The 19,132-nt window shown below is 37.5% G+C and overlaps 1 protein-coding gene across 4 annotated transcripts in view; it reads left to right on the forward strand.

Annotated features, from left to right (window-relative positions):
- HECW2 (HECT, C2 and WW domain containing E3 ubiquitin protein ligase 2) overlaps window positions 1-19,132 on the forward strand; it is a 449,127-nt gene that overhangs the window by 151,922 nt on the left and 278,073 nt on the right. For all 4 annotated transcript variants that reach the window (XM_043994321.1, XM_043994323.1, XM_043994320.1 and 1 more), the window contains exon 2: window positions 1,344-1,670. In XM_043994321.1, the coding sequence (XP_043850256.1) occupies window positions 1,379-1,670 (292 nt within the window). In that variant the 5' untranslated portion in view covers window positions 1,344-1,378. The remainder of the gene's footprint in view (window positions 1-1,343; window positions 1,671-19,132) is intronic.

Below are 19,132 nucleotides of genomic sequence, written 5' to 3' on the forward strand. Positions count from 1 at the left end.
TTTCCCCCAAGTGATTATATAATGGGGCCACAGTGGGAGAGAGGAGAGAAGCTACAAAGATAAAATTTACTATAATTCTGAAGATGTTATCCTTTCAGATGACTTAGAACTAGGTGGCAGAAATAGGGTAGATGAGTGAGAGGGACAACACTAAGGATTAGTACCCACGGCAAGTGATAATAGGGAGTGCCCAGGAGGAACATTAAATTTTTGCCAAGAGAATTGAGTAATATGAGGCTCTATACTAGCAATACACTTCAATTCCTTCATTTCTCTCATCTTATAGAATAAAGGCAGGGTGGCCTCATGGATAAAGTGCTGGACTTGGGAGTCAGGAAAATCCATACTTGAATCCTATCTCCTATCAGAATCATAATCAATCTTTCTTGCACTTGGGCCAAAAATGATTGTGGGAGAGGAGTAGTGCTGAGTCTGACCCTTCTCTCACAGGGGTTGGTTTGTGTGGGTGGAGGCGGTCTTGGGAAAGGGGCACCATGGTAACTGCACTCAGGGAGTGCCATAGCCTGGTAGAATATGAAATTGTCAGTAGCCATAGGAAAAAAGAGCCCCACTTTTCTTTTTGGCACCCAGTGCCAAAGCTCCAGTTGCCTCATGCTAGTTACATTGTGCCTCAGACATTTCCTAGTTTATATGACCACTTAACTGTTAGGAATCTCAGTTTCCTATTCTGTAAAATAGGAATAGTGATTCCTGTAGTACTTAGCTCACAGTATTTTGGGGAGACTCAAATGAAGTAATCAGTAGGAGTAGCACTTTGCAAATCTTAGAGTATCAATGTTAGTTTTTATTATTATTACCTGGTTATACACTTGCTAGACGATAATGAGAACAAAGTGGTAGTGGAGCTAGGGTAAGGAGGACAGATAGCTGAACATAAACTCTTGATTGGAGGAATATGCCTGCCTTTAACCTTTTGAAGTTAGCAGCATAATCACAACCTGACATCTGTCAGCATTGGGGCAGGGGGAGAAAGAAGGGAGAAGGTACTCACTTGCTGTGTGACCTCCGGAAAAATCACTCTCATTTGTAAAGTGAAGAGGTTGGAGGATGTGACTTCTTAGGTCCTTTCCAACTCTAAGATCTAATGGCACCACTATCCTATGCATTGGCTCCATTGAACGTATGTAGTAGCAACTGCAAGCTAGAGATGCTATTTTCAGACAACAGCAGTTCATAACACAGCATTGGGCTTTATTTTGTCAGCAGATTACTCCAGGGTCACAGTTGTAAGAAACATTCCTGCAAAGCTTTATCTTTGGGAGGCTTAAATCTGATTGCTTGCATTATAGCCTTAATGCCTCCTGTTTGTCTATTTCTTGCAGATCCTTAGGAAGCTGACTTCAGAGAGGTAGACAGCATGGCTAGCTCAGCCCGGGAGCACCTGCTTTTTGTGAGAAGGCGCAACCCCCAGATGCGCTACACGCTGAGTCCGGAGAACCTCCAGAGTCTTGCCTCTCAGGGCTCCATGCCTGAGAACATGAATCTGCAGCGGGCTAATAGTGACACTGACCTGGTGACTTCGGAAAGCCGCTCTAGCCTGACTGCGAGCATGTATGAATATACCCTGGGCCAAGCCCAGAACCTCATTATCTTCTGGGACATTAAAGAGGAAGTGGACCCTACTGACTGGATTGGACTTTATCATATAGGTGAGTCAAGTAGAGTTGACCTGTGAGTTATGCATGTGTTGTGGGTAGATAAGGCAGGTGGAGTATCATTCATATTTTTTCTTTTACTTTGCCATTTTATGGATTGATTTTTTTAGCAGTCAACTTCTGAAAAAAATGTGAAATATGTTTTTTCTACATTTATATTTTTAATCAAATTGCAAGGTGTGATTAAGCAAAGTTTTGCAATTTTCTTATGAGTCTTCTTTAGGGCCACAATATTCTAAATGAACTGTTATTTTTTTGGGGGGGGTTGTGGGGCAATGGGGGTTAAGTGACTTGCCCAGGGTCACACAGCTAGTAAGTGTCAAGTGTCTGAGGCTGGATTTGAACTCAGGTACTCCTGAATCCAGGGCCAGCGCTTTAACCACTGCGCCATCTAGCTGCCCCCGAACTGTTACTTTTTTTGTAAAATTGCAATGTGAGACAACCCCCAAAGAAACCACTTCAGAGAAGATGAATAGTCTATACAGCATGTTCCGTCTGTCTCCTTGAGATTATATCCCTTGGTTAGACTCCATTTTTACATGGGGAATTGATTTAGATGATGATGCATACTTAAACTGTACAAAAATGGTATCTTGTTTCTGAAGGAGTAAATGAATGAATGGATGAAGATATATTTATTAAATATGCTGTTCCAAGCACTGTGGTTAATGCTGGGGACAGACATAAAAATGTTCTATGTTATGTATATGTAGTGTTTTCCAAGGCTTACTCTTCCAAAAACAAAATACAACCACCACCACCAAAAAGCTCAAGGCTTGTCATGCTTATCCAGAGTCTTTGGATTATGTTCAAGGAGAAGATGGCCATTTTCATGGCAAACGAATTAGAAGTAGATAGGTGTTCATAAAAATGTACTAGTAGTCAGTTAATCTTCACCTGATTATTTATAGATGGAGAATAAGGGATAGGACTATCCTGAGAATTACTTAAAAATGGACTCAATTACTTTCTTTGAAGCCAAAAAAATCTTAAAGTGAAAAACAAGCAATATCCATAAAATCGGGCGGATGGTTGGTATTTGTGCTGAACAAACTTTAAAATTTAATGTTAGAGGCTATAATAGGATAGATTTTCTACTTAGGTTTCTTAGTCTAAACCCTAAGCTGTATTGCCTTTTCTCTAAATTAAAGTAGAATTCAACTTAAGTAGAATATGAAAGTAGGGAACACAATGAAAAAATAAGTACAGAACCCAGTCAGTTTGTGAAATTTTGTTTTCTTGATTATTTTTACAATCCAGGGGCATGGATTCTGATTTTAATTGGATTAAATAGATCCCCCCCCCCATCACTAATGATAATAACTGTAAAACTCTAAAGTGTCAAGGAATGGCCTAACATTTACTTTTGTTTTCTGAGAGGTTAAAAAAAATCAACAAAGTTTAGAGTTCTATCCCTGTTTTCACCCTAAGCACTTCCCCTCCTAATTTACATTGGGTGGGTTGTATATGTGTTTAACACCTCATTTCTAAATTGTATTAAACTTTTTATTTCAATTTTTTTACTTTGTTACTAAATTATTATAAAATTTTGACCTTTGGTTTTGAAATAGCTTGTGTCTTTTCACTCCTTCCCCCTTAAATTTTTTTTTTCATTATTTCATGCATGATGGCAGGTGATACCTTGTTTTACGTTCTGCATGTGATAATTCTAGGGAAGGAAAAAAAATTTGCTTTCTTGCACAGGGTTGTTATTTGTGACTAATTTGAATCCAGATATATTGGGGTCACCTGAAAAAAATTCCACAATGACTTTTTAAGCCTTATATAAAATACTAGTTCCTTCCTTTCCCCTCCCATCCCCCCATTATTTTGCCCAGTCTAAATTTAATCAGGAAGGAACTAGAGTCTAAAGTGCAGTACATCTTATCTCTGATTGAACAGAACCATAAAAATCCTGGCACTCGTTTATTTTACTCCATAGAGGAAGAGTCCCAATTCAGAGAGCCAATGCCTTAAATTTTGGAATGCCTTCTAGAGTGTATCTAGAAAAGTAGGAATTGAAGAATGTAGTCTTTGAAAAATAATAACTTGACTTTGGTATTGTTTTCAGACAAGCAGGATATGTGGTTTGTGTTCCTGGCGCTTTGTGGTTCTTTGAAACAGTTTTCATTTGCTATCATTGACACTGTGCTCTTTGTGATTTTTCCCAAAGCAAGAAATCACATAGTGTAAATGGTTCCTAATGGCTTACATGTTTAATCATGCTTACTATGGTGTTATGCACCCAAGCATTTAATGCTTATTGAATGAATAAGTGGTTGAATAAATACTAAACATTTATATGTACTTGAGGAAACCAGTTTAAGGTCATGCAAGATAGGAGATTTTTATTAAATTCTTTTTACCCAGATTTTTTTAAAATTTGAAAACTTCTCTGAAGGAAAGTGGAAAGTAACAGAGAGACAGTATAATCTGTTGAGAGCTAAAATAAAGTTATATGGTGAAATAAATCAGTTTTCAAAGTACTGAGAAGTAAAGTGGAGGGAAGACTGCTATAAGAATATTTAAATATTAATGCTGTTCCCCAAAAATCCCCATAAAATTTAGGAAAGATAGATTAATACCTCACCTATCCTGTACTCATCTCTCTGGAAATATCACATAGTAAAATTCACAACTGCACTTTATTCATAGGGAAATCACCTTATTTATTCTTACCACACAATTTTTGCCTTTGTTTTTGTTTTTGTCTTTGTAGGGCAATGAGGGTTAAGTGACTTGCCCAGGGTCACACAGCTAGTGTCAAGTGTCTGAGGCTGGATTTGAACTCAGGTCCTCTTGAATCCAAGGCCAGTGCTTTATCCACTGTGCCACCTAGCTGCCCCTCCACACAATTTTAAAAAACAAGTTTAGTTACTGAATTCCAAGCTTGCCATAGTATAGGAACAGTCAATTATAAGGGGAAAGAGAAGTTAATACAGAAAAGCAATATTGGTAACAAGAAGTGACAAGTAGCACTCTAACTTAAAGGAAAGGAAACAGAAAAAGTATAAAAAACAGACTAAAGAACTAAAAAACCCTACCTATTAGTCCCATTAGCACCAAAAAGAAGATAAAAATCTAATGCCATGTCTGTTTTATTTTCCAGTATAATAACCTAAAACCATCAAGAAAATGTTAAAATATGTTGACATTCTGTTTAAGAAGGCAAGGAAACGAATGTACAATGTATTTGGAAAGATTGCCTTTCAAAATGATCAGTGTAAAAGAATACTTGGTACTTCAGGTATCCAGAATGGTTCACTATCCATAAAAGCTCATACAAAGAAAACATTTTATGTATTTACTTTAAAGTGTAAGGTAATTGTTCGTTATTACCAACTATTGCAAACACCAAGCATTCTTCTAGAGTTGAAATCTTAACCGTTTTTGTATCATGGATTCCTTTGGCAGTCTGGTGAAGCTTGTGGGTCCCTTTCTCAGAATCATGGTTTAGTGCATAAAATAAAATATGTAGGATTGCAAAGAAAACCAATTATATTGAAATACAGTTGTCAAAATATTTAAAAATAATTTCATGCACCACTGGTCATGAAACCCTTGTCTTAGCATTTTGGTTATTTGGGGTCTTATCATATAAATATAACTACATAGATTCAGTTAAAATTATTTTATTGATTTAGTTCTAAAAAGAATAGTAATTATCTCTAGATTTTTAAAAATTAAATTATACAGTGCTATTATTTGCAAAATTATTTTGATATTTTAAAATTAAGTTTTGAAATGTTTTTAATTTAAATTTTAAAAATTCTACAAAGTTTATTCTTTGTAAATATTTCAGGTTTTTCTTATTTTCTTATAGTTTTTTTCTCATGGTTTGTACTTTTCTTATTGTTTTGTTCTTTCCTTAAGCAAATTCTAAGCTCTGTGATTGCCGTTTTGTACTCAGTAAAGTGTTTCTTACTGTTTGTAGAAGTTCAGAGGATTGATTCACACTGGACTGTATTCAAGTTAGTCAGGGTTCCTAGACTAGTGTTCAAGTTAGTCAAAGCTATTCTCTCTCTCTCTCTCTCTCTCTCTCTCTCTCTCTCTCTCTCTCTCTCTCTCTCTTTTTGGTGAGGCAATTGGGGTTAAGTGACTTGCCAAGGGTCACACAGCTAGTAAGCATCAAATGTCCGAGGTCGGATTTGAACTCAGGTACTCCTGACTCGACGGTCGGTGCTCTATCCACTGTGCCACCTAGCTGCCCCTAGTCAAGGCTATTCTCACTTTGTAGCCTGGGTACTTGATAAAACTAATACTTGATGAAATTGATACAGATGGAAGTAGGTTTGGAAAACCGCTTCATTTGCTTTCTCTTTGTTGCCATAACTTGCTGCCTAATTGTTATTTTTCAACCTTGGCAGGATTTTTAAAGTGCTTTGAGGTCATTAGAGTAATTATTATCAAATTAAAGTAAATCCCACTTGTTTTCTTTACTTTAAAATTTTACCAACTGATGAAAGTGTCTTGTGTAAGGAAAAAAGCACTGGATTTAGAATGAAAATACCTCATCTCTAGTCCTGTCTCTGTCACTTGATAGATGTGTGGCCTAGGCCAAGTCATTCAACCCCTTTATGCCTGCTTCATAGGTCTGTTCTGAGCATTAAATGAGATAATGTATATAAAATAAAGTTTGCCATTTTAAAGCATTTGATAAATGTAATGTATGCTTATTGTTTTCATTTTAGATAAAATAGTAAATCATCACATTTATAAAAGTGGTGGGCCCTGAAAATACAGAATTTTTGTAGAATTCAGTAGGACAGATGATGTGGTTGGAGTAATTTTTCAGGCTCATAATAAAGGTCTTGAAAACACTCAAGGCAGTATTATTGTACACAATTAAGTGGAAGATAGATGTGGTAATAAATATATTAGGGAAGGAAATTAAAGGGGAGAAAATAATAACATACCAAAGGAAAAAAAATCACATGCCCTGAAAGACTCAATTTCCCAAAGGCCCTTAGGCTATTAATTGAAAGATGCTATGACTCAACAGGAATTTGAGTAACAGACAGAATTCTCCAATGAGTTCTGTGATAAACATGGGCTGAGAATTCACGTTTCATAACAATATAGTATATCTGTCCAGAACACATTACAGGTTTTTTTCTTGATAGGAAGCTACTAAATGACCCCCCCCAACTCTGCCCAACCCCCCCAATTCAGCCATGATCTGAGAGGCCAGACTGTTTCCTAGCAACTTTAATTTTATTTATGGAACAGAGAAAAAGTCCTTAAAGAAATCATTCCCAGAGGGGAAGCGTTTGGGTAGAATACAGGCCTGAAGAGGTGTGGTTTGTTGGCATGGCCTACATTTTGATTGTGTTTCTATCTTGGTGTGCTTTTCCCTTCAGAGTCTATGTTTTGTTTTTGTTTTGTTAATTGTTAATAGTGTTTTGCATTGTATCACTCCCTCCAAATTACTTTCCTGGAACATGCTGGCACAATTAATCTGGAAAGGGGGTAGAAAAAAATACAACTCGTCCTGGCTAGAGGAAATTAAATCTTGCCATAGGTAATTGAAATTTTTGGCCAAAAAAAAGTTACTGCTATAAAATACAAATGTAGCCCATGGTGGGTCTTTTGGAAGGTGACCACATGGCCTCAAAATAGACATACCTCATTCTCATTCATATCTGACATTTTTTTCTTCCACCGGTGGTGATTTTTATCCAGTTTTGGAATCCTGTGTATTTACTATAATTTCTAGAGGGATGACAAGAGTTTATCTGTCAGCCTGATGGATGAGACAATTAACCTTTGTGTGGTTGTGGTTATCTTTGGTTCATGAATCAACTATAACTACACTTAACCATTCCAACTGTGATACTCCTTATATTACTAACCATAAAGAACATAAATACCCATCTTTAGCAAATACATTTAAAAAACCTCCACGGATTGATTGATTTGGGGGGAAAATATAATTGAAAGGAAAGTCAAAGCATATTAAATTTGTTTTAGGCTCAATATTTGATTTCTTCCCTTTTTGTGCTTTTACTTTTAAGTTGAATTTAAATTTTCTGTGTCTTATCTTGTCATTTTTTTCTATTGACAAGCATGGTTAGGGTCTTTAATAGTGCTGGAAAAGTACAGATACTAAAAAAAAATCTACCTTTAATTCTCAAAATATTACACCTGAATAATATTGTATTGTGCAACTTTTAACAGTGAGCTACTTTAAGATGTATCACAAAATATTACCCACTCCCTTTCTTTTTATTTTTCCTCAAAAAAGTCATGCATCATGAGTTTTCTCATAGCTTCCCCCAGATTTCATTGAACTTGCACTGTAAAGTAAAATTAGGTTGTAACAATGGGCAGAGTTCTATTCCCTTGCTTTTTCTAATCTAGTTCATATCTTACTGATGTCAGACAACTCAAAACTGCACCAACGTGTTGAACAGAAGCCCTAAGTACAGGATTTTGCCAGATGATTTTCTAAGTCCCAGTACTGGTACCTCTGCTCAAAGAAAATGGAAGCCATTCCTCTGAGACAAAAGTGTAGCAATTATATAAAGCACTTGCAGCATGAATGCTAAGTAATGAGGCATTTTAATTTGAGTATTATGTAGGGTCTAAAGTAATATGCTGTCTAGGGTCACAGGAAAAGCTGCTATTTAATCTGACAGTCAAATGGATCATGGAAGTCTTGATGTTAGTGGCTCGCCATGAATATCCACTGAATATGCCATTTGCTCTTGCAGAAATTTCCAGATGTTCTAAGGCTTTTGCAATGGTTTTATGTGAGGATTGTTAGGCATAAAGGTTTTAGGTAAGGCATAACGAAATGTTTGGGAAAGAAAAGAGGAGAGTTTGGGTAGTAAGTAACCCCCTCACTCACACACACACACACACACCTTGGAAGAACTCTTAAATATCCCTTTGGTATTATGGTGGACTTTCTCAACTTTGGCATGTTTGTCTGGCTTGTTAATAGAACTGAATATTATTTCACTATCATGGTGGATACATTTTGGGGGAGGTAGAGACTTAGAAAGCACCGATGTCTTGCTGTGAGTCCTGAGATGAAAACATTAAAAAACGCTTTTTATAAATATTATCTCATTTGATCCTCATAATAACCCTGTGAGATAGGGGCTGTTTTTATCCCCATTTGAGAGTTGAGGAAACTGAGCCAAACAGAGGTTTTTGCAAAGAGAACCACATCAATAACAAGAATGACTATGCCACTGGTTTGCAACCTTTTAGAATATGAGCATCCCTTTTTAATATGAAAAAATGTACTGGATTCCCCACCACGCACATAAGAGTGTATTTTTGCAATGTATGATTCTTCAGTTTTTGTCACTTAATCTCTAGGCACATATCAAAGCAATTACTGAGTGATTTTGTGACTATCCAAATCTGTTGTGCCATACACATAAATAATAGCTGTTCTTGGGGCAGCTAGGTGGCGCAGTGGATAAAGCACTGGCCTTGGATTCAGGAGGACCTCAGTTCAAATCCAGTCTCAGACACTTGACACTTAACCAGCTGTGTGACCCTGGGCAAGTCACTTAACCCTCATTGCCCTGCAAAAAACACACAAAACAACAACAAAAAATAGCTGTTCTTGCAAGGCAACTATCTCCGCCAGACACCTTTAGAGCACCATAGAAGTTGATACTGACGATACAGGACTCCATAAGGCTTTTCAAATATTATAGAAAAAGGCTAAAAATTAATAATAGTAGTAGCAGTAGCATCAGCAGGTGGTAGCCCTTAAGGCTTGCAAAATGCTTTACAAATATAGCCTCATTGGAGATTCACAACAACTCTGGGAGTTAGTGCTATTCCTCCCCGTTTTACCAATGAGGGAACAAATAAACAAAGGTTGAGTTCCTTGCCCAAAGCCAAGTGTCTAAGGCCAGAATTGAACTCAGGTCTATCTAACTTGAGGCGCAGCGCACTGTGCACAGCGCCACCTAACGAGAGACTCAGAGAATCACAGAAACCGCAAAGATCTTAGAAACCATCCAGTTAAACCCCTTCTTTGTATAGAAGAGGACACTTTGAGCCTTACAGATCTAACAAATTGTGCTGAGTCCCAAAACCTGCTGGTCAGCCCTAGGACTTGACCTGAGGTTTCCTCCCTCTAAGTCTAGTCACGGGATGGCCAACCTTTTCTGCATTTAGCTAGGCTGGTTCTCAGAGTGTACACTTGGTCTACCAACTAAAGAAGGGAAGGGAATAAGCATTCATATGGTGCCCACTGGGCAGCTAGGTGGTGCAGTGGATAGAGTACTGGGCAGAGATTCAGGGAAGACTCAACTTTGTGAATTCAAATCCGGCCTCAGATACTTCCTAGTTGTGTGATCCTGGGCAAGTCACTTAACCCTGTTTGCCTCATTTCCTTATCTATAAAATGAGATAGAGAAGGAAATGGCAAACCACTCTAGTATCTCGGCCAAGAAAACTCCAAATGAGATCACGGAGAGTCAGACACAACTGAAAAAAAAATGAAAAAAAAAATCTACATAGAGTGTACTATGTTCCAGCCACCGTGTTGTGGTGTTTTGTTTTTTTTTTTAAGACATATTACCTCATTTGATCCTCATAACAACCCTGTGAGGTAGATGCTATTATTATCCTCATTTTACAGATGTGGAAATGGAGACACTAGTTTTTGTAGACAGAATTATATCTATATCAATAACAAGAACCACTCGACTACTAGTTTCCAGTTTTGGGGGCTTTTAATATGAAAAAAATTAATTGGATTCCCACCACTACTCCTACAAGGTAGAAGGCGTGCTATTTGTATCCGCTGACAATCTACATTATGACAAAAAGCTATGATTTCAGTATCATTTTAAAATGTATTTGTCAAACCTTATTCTCAAAATAAAAAGACCCACATTTACAAAATAGTAAAACCACATATGTATAAGATATTCTCACTCTATGGAAGATATATTTGTTATCAATTAACCCTTTAATGATTGGTTGATGCAGAGCTGTAGTTTTCAGAGATTGGAAGTTCTGGTGAAAGTTTCTCCTTTCTGTCTGGTTCCACATCAGATGTGACTTGGTATTTTGATTTTAAAACCATGAAGTTCATATGGGTTTGGGGTTCTTTTGCATAGATTCCTGTCCCTAGATGTGGATGGGATCTCAGAAACCAGCTAGTCCAATCCTTTTATTGTATAGGTGGAGAAACTGAGGCACTTGAAAGAGAAGTGATTCCACACCCCACAGCTTGGGAACCATTATCTTACTATCTATCCTATTGTCTTCCTAGCAGATTAATATTACATTACATTTAAGGTCTCTTCTAGTTCTAAAGCCTATAATACTACATGTAAACTGGTAACAGTCCTTTCCTGCTTAAATGTCAAAGATGACAGCCAAGGGGCATAAATATAGAGTTTTATTCAAAAGACATTGCAATACTGTCTGTATGTGTAATATGCACCTAGATCCTGATTAGTGTTCAGTATTATTATTATTATTATTAATAACTATAATTTCAAGTTCTTAAAATAATAGCAACAGGGGCAGCTAGGTGGCGCAGTGGACAGAGCACCGGCCAGGGTTCAGGAAGATCTGAGTTCAAATTTGGCCTCAGACACTTAACACTTAATAGCTGTGTGACCCTGGGCAAGTCACAACCTCAATTGCCTCACCAAAAAAATAAAAAATAATAGCAACAAACAGCAACAACAAATAAGTCCTGTTGGATATTATTGCAACCTTCTGCAACTGTCTCCCAAACTTCCGAATCTTGAAATTCAAAGATTCTGAATGTCCAGGTGCCAGCATCACCCCAGGGTTTAACCAGAAGCCATCCCATAGTGGGCACCACACTCCCTTCTGTTTTTTTTTTTTTTTTGTGGGGCAATGGGGGTTAAGTGACTTGCCCAGGGTCACACAGCTAGTAAGTGTCAAGTGTCTGGGGCCGGATTTCAACTCAGGTACTCCTGAATCCAGGGCTGGTGCTTTATCCACTGCACCACCTAGCTGTCCCTTCTTTCTTAAGACAGGAACCCAGAGGAAAGAAAATTTCCTAGTTGATTACACTTGACAGGTTGAACCAATCAAAAATCAACCAATGAAATTGAGTGGGTATGGGAATGGAACGGAAGAAACAGTCTAATGATGTGGACCTTAATTTCAGGATTTTTCAGTTTGTTTTTGGTTAAAGTAATTACTTTTCCAGAGTATTTCTCTCTTTCTGTGCCCTAGGCTTTACCCTGAGGGCAGAGACTTAGAGCCACTTGCTTTTGTAGTTAGGATTTTTAGCAGTGATAAGCCTCTCAAGTGGAGAAAGTACATTTTGAATATTTGGAAAGGACAGATTTTTTCCTCCCAATAAAGCTCTTAACTACTGGTAAATTCTTCCTTGTATTGAGCCAAAATCTTCCTCATTGTGATTTCCATCTATAGCTCTCTAAAGCTGTAGAATAAATCTAATCTCTCATCTACATGACAAGGCTTCAGGTATTTAGAGACAGACATTATTTCCCTTGTTTCTTACCTTGGTTCTTTATCCTCAATTCCCTTAGCAAGTCTTCATGTACTAGTGTTTAATCTCTGTTGCCATTATGGTTGCTTGGATAGAGATATGCCTTAACTTATCATTGTTTCTCTTGAAATATAGTCCTTGGAACCGAACAGAATATATCTGATATTATAGATCATAGAACCTATAATGAGAAAGGGCCTTAGAAGTAACTTAGTCTAGCACCATCATTTTGCAGATGAGGAGAATGAGGCCAGAGCAGTGAAAAGGCTTGCTTAATGTCACACAGATTGTAAGAAGCAGGATTGAATCCTAGTCTTCTGACTTCAAATCCAGAGTCTGTTCAGTATCTCCCAGTAGCAATCAACTAATAATTGCTACCATTTATATAGTCCATTAAGGTTTGCCAAGTACTTTACATGTATTATCTCATTTTATCCTTACAACAACTCAGTGATGTAGGTCAGCAAGTGAGTCAGTTGATAAAACATTTATTAAAGCACCTACTATGTGCCAGGCCCTGTGCTAAGTGCCAGGAATACAAAGAAAGGCAAAAAGCAGTGGTCCTTACTCTCAAAGAATTCACAGTCTTTTGTGGGAGATAACACGCTGAGTGATTTGTCCTGGATCACACAACTAGTAGGTATCTAAAGCAGAATTTGAACACAGATTTTCCCAACTTCTAGTGCAACATTCCAACCTAATGGCCACCTAATAACCTGGTTTAACATCTTCCTGTATTAGTCAGTGAGAATGGTTTGACCTGTCTTCAAATACTTGTAATGTATTTGCTCTGCCACAAATCAAAGAAAACATGGCTCTTGTTACAAGGTGGATTATATTTTAAGTTATGTGACAAAAAAACAAATCTTAGCCAGTGAAGTTTATTCCCTCTCTGATGTCTTAGCTGTATTGAGTTGTTCATGGTTTATATCATCCAGTCGTCCAGATTATTTGAGTGTTTTTTCACTAATTATGAAAGTGAAGGTCATAAACATGCCTTATTCTGGATATGCAGGATAGTTTTATTGACTATCAAAGGTCATATTTAATTCCCTCCATTTGTTTTCTTCATGATTTGGATTATATTGTCAAATGATGCAGAATGGTTTGCATTTCAGATAGACTAGCTGTTGTAGGATTGAAGGGCCTTTAAGTTATCCATTTGTTTTTCCTTTTGGGAAGACAAGTGTTAGATATCAGTTTAGGATTAGCCAAAATTAAACTAAAGAAAAGCACTTACATGATTCCCAGCTGATACATTAATGCACTTAATGGGCAATTTGGACCAGACAGAGAGATGAAAGGAATCTTCATATAAATCCTCATTCAGGTCTGTCTTTGTGGTTATTTTAATTAAGAATTGATCAAATTTAAGTTGATGGGAAAATTTGATGTTTTCTTTTTTCTCTCTGTATTAAAATTTCTGGAATAGCAACCAAAAATTTAATGGATGACAAAGTGGATCAGATAAAAGTACTAATAGCTAGGTAGCATTTTATAGCTTTATAAAGTATGGAAAGTACTTTATATATGCTATCTCATTTGAGCCTCACAACAATCCTGTGGTAGGTACTATTATTATTATTCTCATTTCACAGATGAAGAAACTGAGGATGAGAGAGGTTAAGTGACTTGCCCAAAGTCACAGAATTACTAAGGCAGGATTCTGAGGCAGAATTCAAACTCAGAACATTCTGATTCTATATCCAGCACTTTGTCCACTTTACCACTTAGCTGGCATGCTCTATGATGATGGTGAAGATCGTGATTCCTCTAGTACTTGTCCTGTTGTCCTTGCTTTTTGAAAATCTTTTACAGGGGGATTTATAGTGCCTCCCACTGTAATTTTGAAATTTCATGGATAATAATGGAGCATATGGCTTGTTATCTCTTTGTCTTGCCATATGACCAGCCCATATTTTGTGTGGTCATGCACCTCTTTATGTAACTTTTTATATGTTTTCCTGCATGTGCCTTTTCTGCATTAGCAACATTGTGTGGTCTTCTCATATGGACCATATGCACTTCATCCATTTCAATTTTTCAGAGACTATTACAGAAGTATAGCATCATTGGAAAAACACGGATTTTTAAGAAGATAGACATTAGTTTCAGGGGGGAAATGGTGTCATGAAAAGCACTGTGTGATTTCCTAAAGGGAATCAATTCTTTCTCTCGTGTTTCATCTTCCAGAGTCTTGTGTAATTTTGACAAATGCCTGAGAGATATTGTCTTGGTGGAGAACCTTTTAAGTGGCATTTTGCAGCACTGGATTAAATGTATCATCATAATAAGAATCGTAACTATTGGGCAGTAAGATTTTTGTTGTGGAGAAAGGTTATAACAACAGTTCTATTTTCACTTTTATCTGTTTTTTTCTCTCCTTCCAAGTCATTGGCTTTTCTTTGGATTCTATATGAACTTTCTTTCATTTTTTTCTGTTAATCAAGTTTTCTTATGCAAAATGATAAATATGGCAATGTTTAACATAATCATACATGTATAAGTCATATTTGATTGTTTGCCACCTCAGGGATGGGGGAGGGGAGGGAGGGGAAAAGGGATAAAAATTGGAACCCCAAATTATAAATACAAAGGTTTCTTTAAAAATAAATAAATATTTTTCAAAAGAAATATTTTTTAAAAACTCAAAGTAAAGGAAAGAGGAATAGGTATTGATTAAATTGTATCTGATTAGATAATACCACATCTGAAGGAATCATTCATTCCTGGTAATGTGGTCCTTCTAAGTTGATATTGAACCCATCATTACTACTTCTTTGGGTTCTGCTATCCAGTCACATTAAATTCCTACACTATCTTCAAACCCTTATCTATCCACATTGTGTACAAGAATAACATGAGAGGGGGCAGCTAGGTGGCACAGTGGATAGAGTACTGGCCCTGGATTCAGGAGGACCTGAGTTCAAATCCAACCTCAGACACTTGACACTTACTAGCTGTGTGACCCTGGTCAAGTCACAACCCCAATTGCCTCACCAAAAAAAAAAAAAAGAATAACATGAGAAGTGTAGCTCAGTGTTCTGCTAAAATCCATGTAAACTATAGCAAATGCATTACTCTCCAATTATATGAATATGACATAATGGAGTCAACAACACAAACATGACTCAGTTTTACATATGATGCTTTACTTATTATCAGGGAAACAAAAAGAAAAGTCACATGTATTTAACTGCATTACCCACAGCTCTTCCCAAACCTAGGTAGCCCCAAAGCAGTCATTAGGAATAACCCAAACTCAGGAATTCCCAGGATATACAATTGAGGTTCTTGGATTTAAACCTCTCTGTCAGTTACTTCTATTGGGAACAGACATTCCCCATATGCTTTCTTACTCATGGCCCAAGTGTCCCCCATTAGCTTTTTCATTCAGATTCTCAAAGGATCAAAGTTCATTGAACTCCTCCTCAAGTCTAAGGATTCACCCATGATATCCCAAGAACATGGAACCCAGGACCAGCTTCCTGTCCCTACAGTGCTATTTTTCTTGACACCATTCACACAGTCTAAGACTTCTAATCATTCTTTCTTGGTGTTTCTTGACATGGCTGAGTGCAGAGAACCATTAGTAGGGGTACCCTCTTCCTACTTCCTTCCCTTCCCTGTTCCCCTGAACCTAGGATGCTTGGACATAGATTCTCACAACACTTGCATGAGATGGAGTCACTAACTACAATCCTGGTAAGATGGAAACTTATATCAGGTCTTCCCATCTTTCCTGACACCATCCTAAAATTCTCTGGGTCATATCATTTTTTTCTGCGGCTATTTCTTCCAGGCACTTGCTGATGTGCCCCTAAGATCACTAGAACCTTACCATCTACCCCAGAGAAACACCCTCAGGAATTTAAGGCCTTTCTCTCTGCCCTGCAGATGAAATTGTGTGTGTGTATGTGTGTGTGTGTGTGTGTGTGTGTGTGTGTGTGTGTGTGTGTTGTCTCCCCTTGAGAGCTGGTACTGTTCCACTTCTTCCATTTGTATCCCCAGCGCGTAGCTCGGTAGTTGACCCATAATAACCTCTAATACATGGTTTTTCATTCATTCATTCATTCATTGACTGAGATGTGTAGGACTAGGATCCTTGCTGCCTATTCCTCATTTGTAGAATAATGAATCAGAGGCAAGGGCAGGCCTCAGCACAGAGTGAGGCCCTTTCAGCTGCTATTGTTTTCTCTTCTTGAACCACCACTCCTCAGATGTGTACCTAGCTGTGGCTTAGATAATTTCCACCTTCTTTGGCACCCTGTTTCTTATATATAGGATCCAACTCGAGACATGGGGCCATATGGCCTTAGCTTTGGAATAAATATAAACTCCACTAGATCCTGCCTTTCTGCCTTTGTACAAGTATCTCACTCACATCTAGAATTCATTGTCTTCTCAACTCTGACATACAGAATCTCTTGCCTACTACAAAACATAGCTCAGATGCTGCTTCCTACATGAAATCTTTCCTGATACCTCCAGTTATTAAGACTTACTACCTCATGAAATTACTTTATACATCCTTTGTAGCTACATATTTATGTGCATATATCTACCCAAAAGAATACCATCTCTTGGGGCAGCTAGGTGGTACAGTAGATAAAGCACTGGCCCTGGATTCAGGAGGACCTGAGTTCAAATCCAGCCTCAGACACTTGGCGCGTACTAGCTGTGTGACCCTGGGCAAGTCACTTAACCCTCATTGCTCTGGGGGGCAGGAGGGAGGGAAGAATTCAATCTCTTTGAGGACAGGAGTTGTTCTGATTTTGACTATGTATTCCAACCTGTAGAACAGTGCCTTGTACCTTTTAGGCACTTAAATTTCTATTGAATTGAATTGAAGTCAATAAATTATTAGTTTATCTTCCTTTGCTAAACTGTTCCAGGAGATGTCTTAGATCATTTGAAGGCAGATTGCAGGAATTACTTGTGTTTGAGGTTTATTAACAGGACAGTATCAGAAGTTTAAAGGGATAAGGGGGTCACAGTTTTTGAAATGGTAGATGATAGAGTCCAGGGAAGAAAATGCATCTATATAGAACTGATAGATTGGTAGAGTATTGAGAAATGGAAAAACCAGAAGTCAAGATGAGAATATTGAGCAGGTTTATGAGGAGTGATGCCACAGTAGAGGCATGTTAAATATGAGAGGTTGTGATCATAGAGTTTATAATCTTGGAAATAGAATAGGTTCAGATGATACTGAGTCTGACTGAGGAGCCAAGAATAAAGCAGTTGCTGCTGGTTGTTCTAGGTGAACAAGAGTTTATTAGTCCTTAAGGACTGTGGCAGGGGAGATGATACGGAGCGGTATTATAAAATAAGGATTCGAATATTGTGATATTATCAGAAAATAAGAACTTCAAAAAGAAAAAGTTGTTTATTGATTGTAGCTAAGAGATAGTCTCTTATAGTGGAAAGAGTCCTAATGGAGTGAGTCACAGGTTCTGGGTATGAATCCTGGATTTGACATTGATGATCTCTGTAAGGATGGGCAATTCACCTAACCTCTCTGGGCCTCAGTTTTCTCATCTATAGCCACAGAAAATTCTATTAAGTGACCTCTACGGTTCCTTCCAGCTTTAACTCTGTGCTACTACATGGTAACAACACATAGGGTATTATGCCAAGTCCTCCTCCCAGCCCTGTGCTGGCATTGGAATGAAAACATCTGAAAATAGCATTTGTTTTTGTCACCTTCTGTCTTACTGCAATACAGAACCTGTCTAATTTTAATTTTACACTTGACTCTGAAATACTCAATTCCCTCTTCTGGCTATGGGAAGAAACCCATGGAAAACACACCACTAATCAGGGTATGGCTTGAAGGAAGAAGAAAATATCTTGGTTTGCCACCATCTGATTGGAAATTTTAATTTGCATTTAACTGGGAGACCTATTCCCAACTTCCAGACTCTGTTCTCCTTTATTCTATTTCTTGTTTTTAGATGCCAAGCCTCAATGGGCATGTTTTCAGAAGAGTAAGAGAGGTCATAGTGTGAGAAGCTGGACAGCATTGACTTCTTTGGCTGTTCTCTTGATGTTGTGATGCCTTATATAATGCCACATACTCAAATATTTATTTCTCATGCTTAGAAGGAAAAAAAATCACCCTTCTGAGACTTTGTTTACATTGAATTGGGGTTAATGAGATGATTGTTTCTCGACTACATGTTCATAGAATTTAGAGTCTAAAAGGTAATCAAATGGTCATATGGGAGGGTGGTTTGGGGGTAGCAGGGTCAGATAGTTAATATAATGTTTATTTTTTTTGCAGTTTGAAATCATTGTACCAAGAGTCTGACTTGGGATAGGAAGGAGAGGTGACTATAGTTAGAAAGTCTGAAAGGGAAAGAAATTTGTTAGGTACATAATGATTATGGTAGTATTTATGTAGCACTTTAAATTTACTAAATATTTTATAAGAACCTTGAGAGCTATATGCTATTATTATCCTCATTTTATTTTTACAGATGAGTAAAACAAGGCAGACAGAGATTAAGTGACTTGTCCAGGGTAGTGTCTGAAGATGGATTTGAAATCATATCTTCCTGAGTGTAGATCCAGGGCTCTGTGCCACCTAGCTGCCTCTTATTAAATGAAAATTATTAACACTACTGAATACTGTGTATTTACTTTGTATAATTTTTTCATTTGCTTATATGTGTACATGCTGTTTCCTTCGATCTTCCTACTTCTTCCTCCACTCCTCCCAGAATTTGAGACTTTTGAGGACAAGACTTTCCCATTAATGGCTCCCATAATGCTTGGCCTATAGCAGATACTGAATACATACTAACTGAATTGAAGATCTCAGTTTGTACACTGTTCTCTTAATATTTTTACTGCACGGACTCTTTTTAGTATTTGCACAAATCTGAGAGATGGAAGACATGCCCCATGGACCACTCGTCCTGCCTTTCTCAGGGTGAGAAACATTTCTTTCTTGACAAATATTTATTAAGCACTACTG

The sequence above is a fragment of the Dromiciops gliroides genome, chromosome 3 (assembly GCF_019393635.1).
Source record: "Dromiciops gliroides isolate mDroGli1 chromosome 3, mDroGli1.pri, whole genome shotgun sequence".
Lineage (NCBI taxonomy): Eukaryota > Metazoa > Chordata > Mammalia > Microbiotheria > Microbiotheriidae > Dromiciops > Dromiciops gliroides.